Consider the following 18447-nt stretch of genomic DNA (forward strand, 5'->3'; position numbering starts at 1 on the left):
TGATTACCAATCATTTTCATAAAAATACACAGCTGCTTACACCCCCCTAGAGCACCCCATTTTCCATAGATAAGCACCCCATTTTCCATAGATAAACAAAAAGGCTTATCCTGCCCCGGCTCAGTGTTCTGAATGCTCCCACCGACACCACCTGAAAATAGAGAACTTTTATCCATGCATATGAGAGAACATGTAAACCAAGCTTAAGTTGTCTTATAATTTTATTCATGATTGATACTACACAGATTAGTGAATTTTGATTCCTGACCGTCTCTAAGACCCGATTTAAAGTAAAAATATATATATATCCAGTTACAAGAGCTACATACACCTTTTCTCAGGATTTGCAGGCATTCATTAATCTTCCATATAAATATCTCAGGAATTAACACCATCAGAACATGTAATATTTGTTGTATGTTACCTACCCTCTTTGAAACAAATCCACGTTATAAAACTTGTGGAGCTCCACGGAGAATTCTACCATTGCCTGTACTTCACTCATTTTTATGTAGATGCAGAAGTCCAAGAACTGTTGTCGGCACCTTATTTACTGCAGAGATGGAACACAAGATATGTGAGATGTACTTACAGCTGATTTCTCCATGATCTAACCCTGGAATGAACTATGAACAAGTTTCCTGCTTCATACGTATGTCCTTAATGAATAAATGTTACATAACCCTTTCTGTTTTGCTTATCTGCTTCCCCATACAATAGCAACAGAAACAGATGCTCCAGCTTGACCTCCACCTTCAAAACAAACAATACATTTTCAATGCAAAGCTAGTTGTATACAATACAAAGGAACTGAAATAAATAAATTTGTTTACCTAAGGTGGAAATCCTAAGCACACCTGATAGGAAGTAAGTCCCATAAAATTCAATGGGAGTACCTCCAAGTAAAATATGTTTAGGATTGGGCTGCAAAGCAAATTTTCATTCTTCAATTACTCTTAGAGCCGTAAAGCACCCTTTACATAGATTTGGGTAATGAAGGGATAAATAAAACTGCCTCAATTTGTATGAGTGGAAAAATACACAATCCTTAATATTGTGTCTTAACTATGGAGCAACAAAAGATGCTCATTTTGAAAAGCAACAATAAACTATGGTTTAGTACAGGGGTCAGCAAGGTTTACCTCGCCTGGGCCGGTTCACTCCAGCGGAGATCCCTCCGTGGGCTGGATTGTGCATGTGCATGAGTGCGCGTGCCTGCAATTTCTGGCGTCTGCGCATACGCAATTTCTGGCGTCTGTGCAGATGCGATTTCTGGCACCGCGGAAGTGAGTCCCTGCGCCATGCCGGTTTAGCACAGCACACGGGGACGTGCCGAGTGGGCGGCTCGATTCGGGGGTGGCTCGGGGGTGGGCCACTTGTGGCCCATGGACCTTAGGTAAACCCCTAGTTTAGTATGATATGCATGAGCATCAAAGAGCTGTGGGCTCCCTTTCTTCCTCTGGAATGGCATTGAGAAGTTTGGAAACATTTGCTTCTATTTTTAAACTAATCAGAGTTCCTCACTGAATCCAAGCTCCAGGGAATTCAGGTTAGGTCAAAGAATTCCAACCAACCAACCATACATGCAGTCTGTTGGTGTTTTTTTTAAAAAAGTAACATACATGCAGATTTATTTTTTTTAAAAAAAAAACTCCTCAAGGGTACAGCTGCCCCAACCAGCTCAATGAGTAGTGAACGTGCTCAGTCACCTTCAGTTACCACAGAATGCTTAGCAAGAAAAGAAGATTAGGAAAAGCTGAGTGATAGCAAAGGGGCATACATTGCAACATACTGTTGCATAACCCACATATCAAGTGCATGTTATCAGTTTCTATTGTAATCATCTACATTTCATCCACCACAAGTAACATAAAAATGAGCTCTGCTGGTGCCATGGGACTTTCTTTCCCTCTCCCCTCCCCATATATGCCCTCAAAATCCACTAAGGAGAGGAGGTTCCACTGGACACAGAAGGCTGTTGTGCCAGTTGAGTTGCAGCACTGGATACAGCCCTAAATTTCTAACATTAGACTGAACATTATTTCTCCTGAATAGGACTGCCACTTCAGTAGGGAAAACTTAAAATTAAAAGTGGAATATCCTCTCCTCATTGATATAATGTAATACTAAAGATGTAATGGGAGTTATACAGGCATGTTACAGAACTGGACACATAACTATTTTTTTTTTAAAAAAAACAAGATTCCTTTTTACCTCTAGTAATAAATAATCCATTTTGATTAAAGCTAATATGCAGTCTTCCAGTTCCTAATTTCTGCAGTCAAGTGCATACTGCTTGCTCTGCAAGAAAAAGAAATCAGATGATTGTACACCTGAATGCAAGACATCTACACAGAAATTGGTGCTCTTATTTTCTTTAATTCCTAATCACCCAGTTCACTAGTGTCATTAAACTATAGTTTAAAGCAAACTAAGTTTTAATATGAATGAGCAGGATGTTAATGTGCACTGCTCAAAAGTTCCCAAAGCATTCCTCCCCTGCTTGTAAAGATGCCTGTGTTGCTCAAACCCAGGCTCATGGTTTGTTTTTCGCAAATAAACCAGAAATTGTAGCTATGGGTTGCTTGGAGGAAAACGACAAGCTTGTTCTTTCCACAGCAGAAACAGGGAAGGAGAACCTCTGTAACTTTGAGCAGTACGACTAACATGCTGCTCATTCATGTTGACCTGTAGTTTGCTTTAAGCTATGGTTTAATGTGAAGTTCCACTGAAGTCACGAAGTTCACTAAGTTAAAGGAAGCATAAAAAGGGTTGTACTGTATATGGAAAGCAGCTGATATGTCTTTGGAATGGTTTGAAAAAGCAACCAGTTAATACACTGCAATTATATACACAACAAATGTTCAGGTTCTGCAATGTTTACATCCATCTAGCACACAATATATAGGAGATTAAAGGCTTTTTTTTTTTTTACTGCTGAAAGGATAAGGGGTAGGGGTGTTCTGTTCCCCATTAACTTTTCACAGGATACCCCCCTACACACTTGTAAGGGGTGCATCAAAGTTGCAAATATGTTACTTGTCAGCAAATACTGTAATGCATAATATGCCATGTTTAAGCTAAATGTATTCATTAGTTGTAGTTAACTTTTTATCTGAATACCTATACCATGTGTTATGGATTAGCCACAAACCAAGATTTCAAACTATGGCTTAAAGTTGGTTTGAAATTAACGGTTTCCATTAATTGTATTACACTCACACTGTATTACAGTGCAGTATTACACTGAACTGAACAAACCAGATATAGTTCTCCTACCTCCTCACCCTCACTTGCTGCAAAGTGGCAAGCAGTTTTTACTGGTGTTTCCCAGTGGCCTCATATAGGAAATACAGCTTAATTTGGCAAGCTAAACTATTATTTAACTGTAGATTTGGGATCTGAACTGGCCTGAAGGCACAGGATTATTAGCTCCAGCTATAGCTATGGCTACAAGACCTCTGATAAATGCTTTGTTACAAACAGCATATTATTCTAAAGTATAATTCCATCCCTTTTCCTGTGTCCCATGGAAAGCATACAGCTCAGCAGAAAATAAAATGTAATTTAAAAATCTTGAAATGGCATTTAGATGGCATTTCTGATCCAAGTGGATTATGCTGGCTCCAAATTCAGTATCAATACTTGGCTCTGGGAAATAGGCAGACTATATTGCCCATTCTTTCTTCAGACTGCAGCATAATGCTTGTTTAAGATTAAAAAGCTCTATGTGCTGAAAAATCAACCCTGAATTGGGAAATCGGTATTTTCTACAGTGTTAGTCACTAAAAGTGACCAAATTAAGACTAATAAAAGAAAAAGGTGGTAGGAGGACTGCAAAACGCTCCAATAACCATTTGAAAAGAAAGCTGTTTAAGCAGATTTATCCTCAGTTTCATTGAAATGGCACAAATAGCTCCAACCTTCTTGGCTATCTTAATTAAGCTCTTGCACAAAATAATGTGACTCTGCACGATGACCATTCAAAGATTCTGTTGTGGTTGAACAAAACAGGCAAAGAAGTTAAAGAAGGGATATAAAAGGATATAAAAACAAGGAAGCAACTTTATCCCCCATCAAATGACATCTGCAGAAAAAGTGACCATAGTTAGCTAAAGTTTTCCCATGTTGCCTGTAACACACTGTTCTGACCATGGGGCGGGGAGCCACACACCCTCAAAATCCTCATTTAGTGAGAGAGAGAGAGAGAGAGAGGGTGGGTGGGTAGAAAAAACCTCAAAGGGGGTTACAAAAAAGATAAAGCAGAAAGATTATCACTAAAAATTTATAACTGTATTTTAAAAACAAAGTGAAGGTTAAAAATCTCAATAAATTAGACTAAAACAAGTTGTGTCACTACCAACTGATTCTGTTTCCTACCTATACAAGCACATATCAATTGACTTGTTAAATAGGAAGCACAGTGAAGCTGATTAAACTGACCTATTAAAATAGAAGCACACCTGTCATTAAACAGTGGGGTACTGCACTCATGTATTGCTTACAGGTTTCTCATAGGAGTCTGGTTAGTCACTGTAGGAAGCAGGATGCTGGGGTAGATGGCCTTCCTCCAGCAGGGCTTTTTCTTATGTTCTTATAAATAAATTGTTTAAAAGCCCATTCTTCATACTTTACCCTTGCAGCCCATTATAAACCAGAAACAGAATACAGTAGGGTTGTCGGGGTTTTGTTTTGTTTTTTTAAAAATCTCCCAAGTAATATAAATGTATTCTGAAAAAAATCCTAAAATTTATTAAATTAACTACAAATTGAATTTCCAAATATACCCTTCTGCACATTATTAACCAAAGGTTACGCCTCTAGAGAGGTCAAGGAGAGCTTTTGCATCAGCTTTCCCTGAAAATATATAGAGTATTCTGATAGGCCAACTCTTTTGTGAATATGGAAGGCGTGGTTTCCAAATATTCTAACTTCAGGGAACCCTTTCCCAAATGCCTTTGCCAAGGAAACCTTGTCACATAACCCCAAAGCACTTAATAGGATTTTGTGTTATGTTTTAGGGAGCACATTCAGTTTCTGCCTATTGTGTTTTGCCATTCCCCTTCACAAACTGAGTACACAATTCAGAACACATCCAGCTCTCTTCAGAAGCTATACATTGCAATGGGAATATTGGAAAAGGAGGACACATTGTTTTGCAGAGCAGCTTGTCTACTGCTGATTTTGTTTGTTTTGTTTTGTAGGAGAATCCCTGATATGGAATGCCCAGGATTCCATAAATCACAAACTGGAAACCAATTGCTTAAATCAACTAAACTATAAAGCTTAAAATTATATTTAAAAACTTTTAAGAAATGGACAGAAAAAGCTTTAAGTACATACTACAGTAATATTTAAATTGGGAGTTGTGTACAGATCAAGTCCCACCTCACTCAAAAGAATTCCTGTTTTTTTAATCATCATCAAAGTATATATATTACTTGATAGTTAAAAAACTCTATAAACAATTTTAAAACTACCAACAAATTCAAAAATCAAAATAGACATGATTGATATGGAATCATACAATTGTTAAAGGAGAAATATACATTCCTAAAACATTTATAATATATAGTGTCAGGGGTTCAGGAGCAGAGTCACAGGAGAGGGAGGAAAGGGAGAGCGAGGGGGAAGAGTCCGAAGGAAATGTCAGCGATGACAGCAGTCTGAGGTCTCTGAGTCTCTCCAGTGACTCGGAGGATTCACAGAAAGGGGCCCCCATAGTCAGGGCAAGGGGAGTGCCCAGGGGGACACCTCGGGAAGAAGGGGCCAGAGGGGACTCAGAGAGTAGCAGCTGGAAATCCGGACCAGCGTCCCCCCCAGAGTGCAGTAGGGGGGAGGAGTCCCAGGCATCGGGATCAGGTGGCGCGCGGGCAGCGGGAGAACATGAGGCAGGAGTGACCACACCCTCGTCAGGGAGCGAGGAAACAGTCATCAGGAAAGTTAAACGCGCGCGCGCGCCAAGTTCAAATGTACAGGAGGGCGGCAAGGTGGGCAGCCCGGGTAGGGAGCCAGGTCCTAAAGCCCGCCGAAGAGAGGGGGAGGAGTCAGAGGGGTCAACGTCTGCGTCAGAAGAGTCCAGGAGGGAGGAGACCCCGGGGGGTAGTAGGACCCAGAGGAAGAGAGAGAGAAGGAAGAGGTGGAGTAAGATTAGAGTCTTAAACTGGTGCACAGGGGGCGGAGACTCAGACGGAGCTTCGCCGGTCTAGACTCCAGACGTAGAGCTGGGACGCTGAGGCTTGGAAATGGAAACTATTCTTCAATAAAGACTTTGATACTTTACTACCGGCTAGCGTTGGTCCTTGGTGAGCTGGGACCAGGAGCCAGCTCTGACAGATAGCTTATTTTTTTATTTACAATACTTAACCATAGATGTAAAAAAGAAAAGAATCGCCATAGTTTTATCTTTTACCTAGAAAAGGAGCCTTTGAAACTCGTGTTTGACTTACGGGTTTTAATCAAAATATATTCTCTTAAAAGTAAATTTTGACCAAAGCCAAAACATGGCTTGTGTCATGTCCCTCTTTCCTCTCCCAATAATTCCAGATGCTATCCCAAACAGTAGACTCTGACAGCAGAACACCCTAAAGTATAGCACATAAATTTGAATACACCAAACTTTACTATGCTCAAACTATGGTTTGCAAATCAGCCATGATTTCAGGTACTAATCTGGTGGCAATTTGCAAATCAGGTGCACCAAACAGCAAGTTCAGACATAAAAAATATAGCTTGGCTTTATTCCCAGACCATCTCTGTAAATATGGGCATTTGGTTTGCTTGCACTGACTTCCACTTTCCTTTTAAACCACATCCTATTTTTCAAGAGACACATGAGACACTTCATATACTTAAGCAAACTAACCGGAAGTACCGTATTTTTCGCTCTATAGGACGCACTTTTTCCCCTCCAAAAATGAAGGGGAAATGTGTGTGCGTCCTATGGGGCGAATGCAGGCTTTCGCTGAAGCCTGGAGAGCGAGAGGGGTTGGTGCGCACTGACCCCTCTCGCTTTCCAGGCTTCAGGAAGCTATCCGCAAGCCTTGGGAGCCCATGGGAGTTCCCGCCGGGCTCCCACGGCTTGCGGAGAGCTGCCTGCATCCCGAAGCATTCCCCCCCAAAAAAAACTAGATGCGCCCTATGGGCCGGTGCACCCTATGGGGTGAAAAATACAGTAATACCCACCTTTACCAAATTAAAAATTTTCCACACTCTGCCTACCCATAAACTTGTGTGTTTCATTTAATGCTTTGGACAATCTGAATTACAAACCAGACTTTAACTTCTGAGAAATATGGGACGGCCATTGTTCCTTTATCCCAGAATACTATGTGTGTGATCTGATATCTGTAGCACCTCTATAGGTTTTATTTCAGACCGCAATTCCATCTGGGAACTGAGTTTACAAGGTGGCCCCATGGCTACAACATCCAGACTACTTTTTGTACTTTTTTCTTTCTATCCTCAATTCCCTACTCCAATTTGCATAATATCTTGCCTGAGGAAGAGATGCAGAGAACTTAAAAATTTGACAGTTTCATGACATTTTGGTGGGTTATAATGAATTTATGGTCCAACAGTGGATTCTGGATTTCTGTTCTTATGGACTAGTTCTAGAATATAATGTCACCTGCTTACAGCCTTAGCCTCTGAGCACTTCCCATCTTTGTTTATCCATGTGCTATATATGGCACATAGGCTAAGGTTACCAGACGTCCCCATTTCCCGGGGACAGTCCCCAGATTTACAAATCAGTCCCCATATAAAATCCATTGAAGTTGAAAAGTGTCCCCGGATTCATACAAAACAATCTGGTAACCTTAACATAGGCCATACAAAATAAATAATGCTTTGCAGAAGCATTCATTTTGTGCAGCTTATGTGCTAGGGTGGATATATCAATGGTTAAGAAACAATTAAAAAAAACAAAGGTAGCCATAAAAAACTCCAAAATACAGTTGGATTTTGATTAACATACAGCTACTGTTGCTTATCCAATTGGCACATGTGTACTCTTTAGGAAAACAGGTAATGTATAAAAAGAAAGAGAAAGGGTCAGTAGTAGATCAGTGGTTGAGCACATACATTGCATGTAGGAGATCCCTGTTTAATTCCTAGCATCTCTAGGTAGGGCCAGGAAAGATGCTTGTCTGAAACCCTGGAGAGCTGCTACCAGGCAGCACAGCTAATACTGAACTAGGGTTGCTTCCAGATGATCTGTTTATTGAGTATTCATTCCGATTTGTTTGCAGGGAGGTTATATGAGTGCTTCAAGCAATTGTTGTTCCACACTTCCCAGGGCATTTCCCCACCACTTACCAATGGACGGGGTGAGTCTGTTGAGCAAGTGTGTCAAATGGATTTTAATGGTACAACCTGGATTTGCTGGTATGCAATTGAACCTCACTTGAAATTAGTGACAGCCTGGAAGCAGCCTGGAAGGACCAAAGGTCTGACTCAGTACAAAGCAGCTGCCTACAGTACATAGAAATTCTAAAGCAAGATCTACCAGGATGAGTGGGTTAGGATCTAGCAGATCTCTGGTTGAAGTAGGAAGTTCTCAAATCACCATAGCCCTTTGAGAATGTCCTACTTCAGCCAGAGATCTGCTAGATCCTAACCCACTAAATCAACTCCCCCATCCTTTGCTCAGCAATATTTATGCCAGAGTATCCCCCTTATCCTGGCTCAGCCAGGAACCAGGTGACTGAGCCAAGGCAAGCTTGGCATATCTTAAGCCTGCATAAGCCCTAGAAGAAGGGGTTTTCCAGGCATGGGTCCAAAGTAGGAGGACTGAGGCTGGATCCTATTCCTGTTCAGCTTGGTGCAAGATCTGGCAACGTAGTATAGGTCAAACACTATTTCCAAGGCTTATTTTCCCTCTGCCGGTCTTAGGCTGGCTTAGCTAGCAGTAGCTCCATTGCTAAATGGAGTTTGGATCTGGTGTAACTTTACACTGGCTTAAACTTACACCGTCTTCCTTTATGACAGCTTCTTGTGTATGGGATTATTCCATTATGTACTTCATGTTCTAAACTAGAATATGCTTTAGTAGTTAAAACAAGGGGGGCAACTTAATATTATTAAGTACACCCAGGTGAAGTTTTTGCAGTCCATTAACTAATGTAGTCCATATGGACTTGGCAAAGACTTCATGTACAGCCCCTAAAAAGCTTTATATACCAGCAAAAAGCTTGACTTAGTTTTATGAGGTATCGGGTAGCTTCGAGAGTTAAACCGAGGACACCATATTACATTAGGAATGTTAGGAATTTGCATTGATAGAAAGACATACTTGAGGGCCCTGGAGGGAGGAAAAAGTGGTAGAACAGCATGAAGTGTTATAATCACCGGTAACACTTAGTAAAGTTGTACTTGGCTACAGTACAATGAATGAAGCGGCCATACCTCTCCTACTCCTTTAGATTAATGAACTAATAAAGAAATGTACATCCAAGGTCAAAACGCCTTGGTAATATCACAGAACAAAAACAAGACTAAGGTTTGTTTTTTAATATAAAATGACACAAATGGTTCTCAGTCATGGTTGCCCTACTGAATTATAGAGAGGTATGTGTAAGTTGAGTCGGATACGACTAAACTACTAAACAACAACAATGTGTAAGTTATTTAAAATAGGACAACTCTCCCCCCCCCCAATAAAAAACACACACACCCAAGGAACACCTTGGTACCCTAGAATTCAATTCACGCAGGGTGCGTGGGGAACCGGTTAGAGAAATAGGACAAGTTTCCTGGTTTCTCGCGAGGTTTAAAAATAGAGCACAAACAGAAAAAGAGAAAGGTAAAACGAAACACACGAATTGCCAGGGTTTACTGGCTCTCTTCTAGCTGAGGCTTTCAACCAAACTAAAGAGGATTCGATTGGAGTGGGATAAGACTGGATTGGGCCGGACTGACTCCGGAGAGAAAACGAAAACACACACACACACACTCACTCTTTCACACAGAGACGCTCACTTCTGCTTGGAGTAAAAAGGAAGTGCTTTTTACATTTATTTATTTTTAATGAGGCTTCTAAACGCTCCACACATCTTTCCCAGCTGCTCCCCTTCCTGTTCACCTTCTAAAAGGCGCAGGAAACATCCACCTCAGCTCCAACGACGCCCTGCTCCGTCGCAGGTTTTCTCTCCACACAGACATCTAATTCACAAGCCCCGCCGACTCACCTGAGGGAAAGGAGCAGCAGCAGCACCGGACACCGGCCTCCCCCAGGGCGAGGCGACTACCTGTCGGTCCTCTCACTGCCGCCGCCACCACCACCACCACCTCCACCCGACTCGACGCTCCTATCCGCTGCCGCCGCTTCTAGAGGAGCCCAGGCCTCAACAGAAGCCCCGGAGTGGCGTAACGCAGGCATCCGACGCCGGCGCCCCGCTCGGCCGGCAGGGCGGCCCGCGTTCCGACCGCGCGCGCCCTCCTCCTCTTCCTCCTGCCGCTGCTATTGCTCTCGCCTGGGAAAAGCGGGTAGGAGCAAGTAGATTCCGCCGGCGGCCACCACCAACACCGCGACCGCCCGCCGCCGCTTCCTACTCGCAAGCAAGCAAGGCAGCGCGGGCAATGAGAGGAGGAGGCGGCCGCCGCTGGCGAGGACTGGCAGGGAGCGCCCGAGTTAGGCAGGGAGGAAGGGCGACTGCGGCATCCTCCTTGAGGGCTCCCCTCTGACTGTGGCGGCGCTTGATCTCCGAGATTCCCTACAGCCGCTCCCGCTTTTCCTGGAGATCTTAGCTCTAAGATCCTCCTCCTGCTGCTGCGCCTGCCGCTGCTTGCTTGCTTGCTAGCTGGCTGCTCCCTTGCCAGCTCGAGCTCCCCCTGCTGCTGCTGTGTGCGAGGCACCGGCTGGGCTACACACAGTGTGGGTCGGCGGGCTGCTGCTGCTCTGCTGCTCCACCACCCCCACCCCCATCGGCAGGCAAACAAACAAAAAGCAAAGAAGTGGGAGGGTGGAGAAAACAACAACAAGAAGAGCAAATGCAAGCTGCCCTCGAGGCACATTTGGGGATTGCCGCGACTGCTACTTGTCGCCTTGTCGTTCTCCCTTACTTGGTCTCCGACCAAACAGAAAGCGGAAAGATGATCACCTCTTCTTCTTCTTCCTCCTCCTTCTCCTCCTCCCTTCACCTGCCTGGCCCCCGGGTTTTTCTCATCGGAGGTCTTCCCTGCATGCAAATTTTCCTTGGAAGGACCAGTGAACCTGTGCAGGGGCTTCAAGAGTTCTTGCAAGCAGCCGCAGCGCAGTTAGGCCAAGTCACACCACCTACTGGCTTCTTTTGCAGCGCAAGCCGGCCCTCGAAAAGTCTCTCTGCAAAGTGCCTTCTCAGCAGATACTTTTAATTGCACAAGGCATGAACATTCCCAGAAAGCAAAACAAAAAAAAAAAAAGGGAGGGCAGTGCAAAGCAGCAAGATCACCGCGTGAGTCACAGGCGCGATATAGGAAGGAGAAGGTAAATTCTAAAAAATATTCTCTAAATGTTCAAAAGGGTCAGGCAGATTAGATACTGCAAGAAAGTAATCTCGGGAGCAAGAGTCCAAGTCACACTTGAAAGGGTTCTCTCCAGTAAGATGTTTTTTTAAGGATTTAGGAATGTTCTCTCCCAACAAACCACACACAACCAACAATCTACCTTTCCCTTCTAATCAAGATGTAGCACCAGAAAAAACAAGCAAAAACTTGAGAAGCTGATAAGGGTTTCGCCATAAGAATTTTTGCAAATGAGAATGCTTAAGCGCTGCCTTGTCAGAAACAAGTTCTAGCATACATATTCTTAGCCCTACAGGTGGCTTGTAAATACAGAATTTTCCTTCATGGGTGGTTTTGTTGTACAGACCCATTCTATCTGATGCAAGAGAAGTCATATAACTAGTTACAATAGAGAATATGGGTAGTTACATTGCACTTTAGAGTACTGTATTCAAACCATATCACATACTGTATACTATTCCAGCAATTCTGGAACCCACTGTGTAAAGTAGCTGTATATTATCCCTTAGTATTTACAGATGGAAAAATGAAAGCTAAGAGCTAGTGGTTTGTCTGAGACCCCCTAGTGAATTGTGGCATGAGTGAGTTGTGAAGAATAGGTTGAATAAAAAGAGCAACCCAAGTTGGACTGTTCTCAGACTGAAATAATATGTGTGAAAAGCTATGGTGGCATGTAGGCCTTTTGTTGAAAATATTTGTGATGGCCAGTGTGAAATAAAGCTAGATATTCTCAACTATAAATAGATTTTTTTGGAGTAACATAACAAAAATAACGCTGAACAATATGGATGGGAGCAGCTTAACAGGATGTCTTTTGTTGATTTTGGGGTAAAAAAGATGGTAAAAGTTATGGACTTGATGGTAGTGATTCACTTTAGAATGCCTTTGAATGATTCTCATTGTTTTGATTATTTTGCGGTTTTGTCATATTAATACAGTAGCTTCCCCTGTCTTTCAATCCAGCTGTGTTTGATCTTTGGGTTTCATGTTAATACTGTGGTGACAATTGCTTCTTCCTTTCTAAAATATATGTGCATATTGTGCCTAGGTATATATAGTGTTGTAGCTAATATGGCGGGGGCGGGGGCTAGAAGTGATGTGAAATACATTATTGCACTTTCAAACAGTAAGACACATGGCTCAGGTGCGCTGCAGGCACTGTGGTAAGTGCTGCCCTGCAGTAAATTGCCGTCCAGTATGCCCCCCTCACGTATGCTAGTGGTTTGAATCCAGATTATAAAAGAATGGAACGCCACTCATGTGGTGGGGCTTTCCTGGCTCCTTTACCCCTACCTCCCCCACAACTACTTCCTCCCAGAGCCGCTCCTGAAGGTCGCTGGACCGTTTGGAACTGTGGGGGATGGGGCACAATGGGCTCCAGCAGGATGAGAGAATGGGAGGAATTCAGGATGCTGTCTTGTGGAAGTGCTTGATCATCCGCCTAAGACACCTCTGGATCAAAGCCATAGTATTACAGCTGAGTCACTCACTTGCTGTTGGAAGCATTCCTCCGCTGTATATATTACAGTACATATACATTGGTTTGCTTTCTGGCATATAGTTTCCTGTGCGGGACATTCCTCTTCCCTCGCATGGAATGATGCACAACTATTGCAAACAACCAGAGCTGAGTGTGAGTGCTGGTCATTTGACGACATTTTATTTGAAGACAGTCAGGTATTTCATGAAGGTTCAAGAATTGACTTGGTTCCCACTTAAAAAAGTTTTTAAAGATAGCTGTGCTGTTTGTTTAGTCGTTGCTGTCACTTGATTTCTCCCTTTAATATTGCAACTATAGAATAGACACTCTTGACGTTCCAGGATAAATAAATAAATAAATAAATAAATAAAAAGGTCCATTACTGTATATAGACTATACAGTCATACCTCTTGTTACGTTTGATTCAAGTTACGTCTTTTCAGGTAGCATCCTGCGGCGACCCGGAAGTAACGGAACGGGTTACTTCTGGGTTTCACCGCATGCGCAGACGCTCAGAATGTGGTCACGTGCATATGCAGAAGCGGCAAATCGCGGCACGTGCAGATGTGGGTTGCGTTCTGCTCATGACGTGAACGGGGCTCCGGAACGGATGCCGTTCGCAACTAGAGGTACCACTGTAATTTCTATGCTGCTCTTTGACATAAGACCCTAGGGCAGTAACAAAAACCCAAAACAATGAACATAAAGCACAGTAAGATCATCAGCAATCTGTCAGTTTCCCAGTACACAAGCCTGAACCTCACCTTTAAAGGGGCTGAACAAGGAGGTGATTGTTCAACTGGAGCCTAGAGCTAAACAATGTTGTTGCCAGCCAAACCTCTGGAGAAAGTGTGTTCCACAACCAGTGCACTGGGCTGAGACATTCCTTCAACAGGTCATCAGCTCTTAGACTTCATTTTGCACTGGAACTCCCCAGCAGACCTAAAGGCACAAGTATGGAGAGAGGGGCTCCCTCTGGCAATCATATCCCAAGCCGTTTAGGATTTTATACAGTATGTCCAAACCAAAATTAGGTCAGTAGTAAATAGCTGTTCCTATTTTATCTGCAAGCCGCTTTGAGGTACCCTTCAGGGGAAAAGGTGGGGAATAATAAAGCCAATGATAATAAGACTGTGCCAATCTTTGAGGACCAAATATTATCTGGTCTCTAGGCATAAAAGCCAACAAGATTCCGAGGTACTGCCTTTTGTACTACCTGCAAGCTCTGAACCATCTTCAGAGCACATTGCAATAGTTTTATACAGGAGATTACTAGAGCATGATTTACAGCAGCTGGACCTACCCCTGGGTTTCCAGTAACAATGTGGAGTTTAGGAGTACGTACCCAAGGGAGTGCAATCTCATTTAAAACAGGCTGCCTACTTGATTCCCAGCCTTGGGAATTGTGCAGAGCAGTATATAATTTTAATTTAGTCATTCACTTCATTCTTCAGTTGTCCATTAACAACCATTCTCTGTGCAAAAAAATATTTTAATCTGTTACAATAAACTGAAAAATTCAGAAGAAGCAAATAAAACTATAACTTTTCTAAATAAATAAATATAAATTGTTTTGCCTTTTGAAAACTGCCATGAGTTTTTGGGGTTTTTTTACAATCAAGCGGTGTATACATTTTATGATATAAATAAAATAAATAAATAATAGAAATGATGGTTACAAATTAATCTGGTTGGCTGCTGTGAAAATGGAGTGCTAGACTAGATGAACCTTTGGCCTGATCAAGCAGGACTCTTTTATGTTCTCAGCCCCTAAAATAGACAGTACATGCAACATTTAACGCAGAATGATGTAAAACATAAACAAATTGCCAGTTTTAAAATTGAATATACACATTCATAATTGATATAGTAGATTCATTGGTTAAAAAGTGCTTTAGAATAACTGTAGATTCATATTGTTAATTATGCCATCAGTGAAAAGGAAGATGCATAATTAAATATGAGGATGGATAGGCAGCAAAATCTGTTTCAATTAAATCCTCATCATAAACTATCAATCTGTTGTGAAGTCATATCCAGTTTTCAAATATGAAGAAACACCACTGAGTCATTATGCCCATCAATTGTGTGTATCAATTAAATAATTTGTGAGTGTCATCTAGAGTAATATACAAACCGAAGAAGCTTTTGCAAATCAAAATTTAGTTGCTCCAACTTTTAAATTTATTGGAAATATATATATTTTAGTACAGTGGTACCTCGGGTTAAGTACTTAATTTGTTCTGGAGGTCCATTCTTAACCTGAAACTGTTCTTAACCTGAAGCATCACTTTAGCTAATGGGGCCTCCTGCTGCTGCCGCACCGCTGGAGCACGATTTCTGTTCTCATCCTGAAGCAAAGTTCTTAACCCGAGGTACTATTTCTGCGTTAGCGGAGAGTATAACCTGAAGCGTATGTAACCCAAGGTACCACTGTAGATTCCTTGTAATGCTATTTTGCTCTGGTTTGATTTGTTTGTTCACTCCTGTAAAAAACAACTACACAGCATGAATACTTAAATAACGTTTTTAAAAAGTAGCTGCTCCTTTCTACTCACTACAGCACAGGGAGCTGCAATTGTAAGTTCCTTTAGCTCCAGTTGTCAGCTACCAATAAACACAAAAGCCATGCTGTTTTGAAGTGCCCCCTAACATACTGTAACAGATTGGGGGTGGGCCCAAGGGGCAAATGTGCAAAGAGGGAATTGGTGAAAGTTAGATATCACCCAGTGTAGGTTAATGTTCTGTAATGTTTTTTAGCAATGAAACAGCTATCAGTTATGTGTACTGATAGCATATAGTCAAAACACATTGGGTTCAATGGCGGATTGCTAAAGTCATTTTTCCAGGAATCATGCCTCCTTTCTTTGCTTTTTAATTTATTTTTATTTTTTGGCCACATGCATAAAGCCAAAGGCAGGCAAGTTAAATGCACAGAAGTTGTGTGCTTATTGTATTTATATTCAGTTTGTAACACCGGCTATATATTTTTTTGCACTTCACATCATTGTGTGTTTAATGCACGTTGCACGTGCTATCTACAGTATTTGGAGAGCTGTTTTTCATAATTGTGACGTATATAGTGGCCCTGCACAGTTGTAATTGACGTCTCTCCCTTCTCTATTTTTTCCTTCCTATTTGTTTACAAGAGGCCAGTCCTTTGTGTGTGTGCGCACATTGTTCCAGGATAAAAGTCAGAGAAAACTATTCAATATATTATTCACATTTTAAAAAACCTTACCTAATGTTAAATACAGTGGTACCTCGGGTTGAGTACTTAATTCGTTCCGGAGGTCCGTTCTTAACCTGAAACTGTTCTTAACCTGAAGCACCACTTTAGCTAATGTGGCCTCCTGCTGCCGCCACGCCGCTGGAGCATGATTTCTGTTCTCATCCTGAAGCAAAGTTCTTAACCTGAGGTACTAATTCTGGGTTAGAGGAGTCTGTAACCTGAAGCGTATGTAACCCGAGGTACCACTGTAACCTGTTGATTTTTAAAAGTTGGTTTGATCATTTTACCGTGAGGCTATGATCCTAGGAGTTAGCCCCGCTTGCCATAGGAGGAGCAAAGTAGTTACTGTATCTGAATACAACACAGCCTGCTTCTGATGTCATATTCTAACAGTATTTACTATTAGAAACTTCAATGTAGCGGTGGCTTTCAGGTTAACTTCAATGCAGTGACCGTCTGGGTTAGGAATGGGCAGTACCACATTGTAGTGGTCCCAGTCCTACTTGGATGGCATCTCCAGATGATGGTGTTGGGGGGGGGGCGTTTAGTCTTGTGGAGTGTGAGATGTCACAGAGCTCAATTTTATCCACCATGTTGTTAGGGTAGATACTGTTCAGCATTTGCATAAAACTACTGAGTGGGGTCACATGGAGCTTTGAAGCACATTGTCAGCCATGTGCTAGTGATAACAAAGCACTTGTATTTGCAGGTACAGCCGTAATAATAGCTTAATAGTAATGCATGGTGAGCAATTTAAACTGAAGCTTAATTCATATAAGACTAAAGGGCTGTTAGTGAATGGTTCCTTGGACTAGATGAGTGGGGTTTGGCTGCTCTGGATGAGGTTACAGTGCATCTGAAGTAGCACATCTTGGGGATCCATTATTGTCATTTAAGGCAAAAATGGCCTCACTGGCATGTCCTGCCTTCCAGCCGCTCCAGCCAGTAGCACAGTTGCACCCCTATCTGGGCAAGGATAATATATTTTCTGTTGCTTACACTTTGCATTAATCTATCCCGAAGGTTACCAATGTGTTATATGTGGGGCTGTCTTTGAAAATGGTTTGGAAACTGCAGCTGCTGTGCAATTCAGCATCCAGACACAACCTGTTGTGCAATTCAGCATCCATGACCTGGGCATATAACATCAATCATGGCAGAGCAGCTCTGGCTAACAGTTAGTTTCTGGGCTCAATTCCAATGCTGGTTTTGACCTGTAAAGCCTGATGCGACTCAGGACCCCAGAACCTCAATGATCACCTCTCCCCACATGAACCAACCCAGACAGTGTTAATCATCTAAGACCCTTCCCCATATGCCCTCTTTGAGGGAGGTGTGGAGTGTGAAGACACAAGACTAGATCTTTTCAGTGGTGGCTCCCTGGTTATAGAAAAACATTATGAATTATGTCTCTGGCCTTTTGTGAGTGTGTGTTTATCCTTTCAACTGGATGGGTAGGATTTGTTCCACTTATATATATTTTTGGATGAGAACTTTAGGTCTTAACTTATTTCTATTTTTATATTTGATTTGAATTTTTTTATTTTATGGTAAGTTGCTTTGAGACATGTTTGTGTATAAATTAAATACAATAAATAATGATAAAATTGTCAAAAAATGAAAATGTGAATTATTAGAAGTAGATTTCATTCAGCTTGGGCGTGGTTAATACCACTTAAATCTACTGGATAGCTCTTCTCTTCCCTATTACAACATCAGAACTATTAGACAAAATATCACAATATTGGATAATCATTCTAAAGTCTATACTGTACATAAAGTTGTTGTTTTTTATCTAAACAAGAAAGTGAATTTTGTGTGGGAGCTTTGATGTGAGTTGTAGTTGTTCTGTTTTTCTGTGTTTAAATTTTTCAAACTTCACTGTTGGGAATCATGCAGGTAAAAAATCTACAATGCCTTTTCGCCACAAGAGTCCTTTCTCATCTGTCTTTCATGATTCTATCCTGGCAGAGCACTTTCTGCATTTAGCAGTAAAACAAAATTAGGATAGTGGAAGGGAAATGGGTAGTATGTGTTCTAGCCTCCAGTATTGCAATACAAAGAACAGCTGATAAAGAGAATGTGAAGTAGGTCAAGTTATTGTGCGAACTATTTTCTCCCATGCTGCAATAAAATCTGCCTTGCCTTCTTGCTTTTATTTTCCTTCCAGGGGAGATGGTGTACTGACTTACTCTAGCAGAGACAATTCGGGCATAATTTAAATCTATGC

At 41.9% G+C, this 18447-nt stretch overlaps 2 protein-coding genes across 6 annotated transcripts in view; one reads left to right on the top strand and one right to left on the bottom strand.

The window, feature by feature from the left end:
- The window catches only part of FAM135A (family with sequence similarity 135 member A), a 50474-nt gene extending 39555 nt beyond the window's left edge, over positions 1 to 10919 (bottom strand). Inside the window, exons 1-3 of one of the 4 annotated variants that reach the window (XR_014508939.1) lie at positions 10191 to 10808; positions 2215 to 2301; positions 429 to 553 (exon numbers count right to left, since the gene is read on the bottom strand). Coding sequence is in view for 3 of the 4 variants with exons in the window: in XM_083431432.1 (XP_083287558.1) it covers positions 429 to 505 (77 nt within the window). In the remaining variant the exon portion in view is untranslated. Of the gene's footprint in view, positions 1 to 428; positions 554 to 2214; positions 2302 to 10084 lie in introns of all 4 variants that reach the window. The other 3 variants (XM_083431432.1, XM_083431430.1, XM_083431431.1) reach the window with 3 other exon arrangements.
- A 426-nt stretch (positions 10920 to 11345) lies between these two features.
- Positions 11346 to 18447, top strand: part of COL9A1 (collagen type IX alpha 1 chain) — a 96516-nt gene continuing 89414 nt past the window's right edge. For both annotated transcript variants that reach the window (XM_083431591.1, XM_083431592.1), the window contains exon 1: positions 11346 to 11467. In XM_083431591.1, the coding sequence (XP_083287717.1) occupies positions 11367 to 11467 (101 nt within the window). In that variant the 5' untranslated portion in view covers positions 11346 to 11366. The remainder of the gene's footprint in view (positions 11468 to 18447) is intronic.

Source organism: Podarcis tiliguerta, assembly GCF_965153285.1.
Source record: "Podarcis tiliguerta genome assembly, chromosome: 3".
Taxonomy (NCBI): Eukaryota; Metazoa; Chordata; class Lepidosauria; order Squamata; family Lacertidae; genus Podarcis; species Podarcis tiliguerta.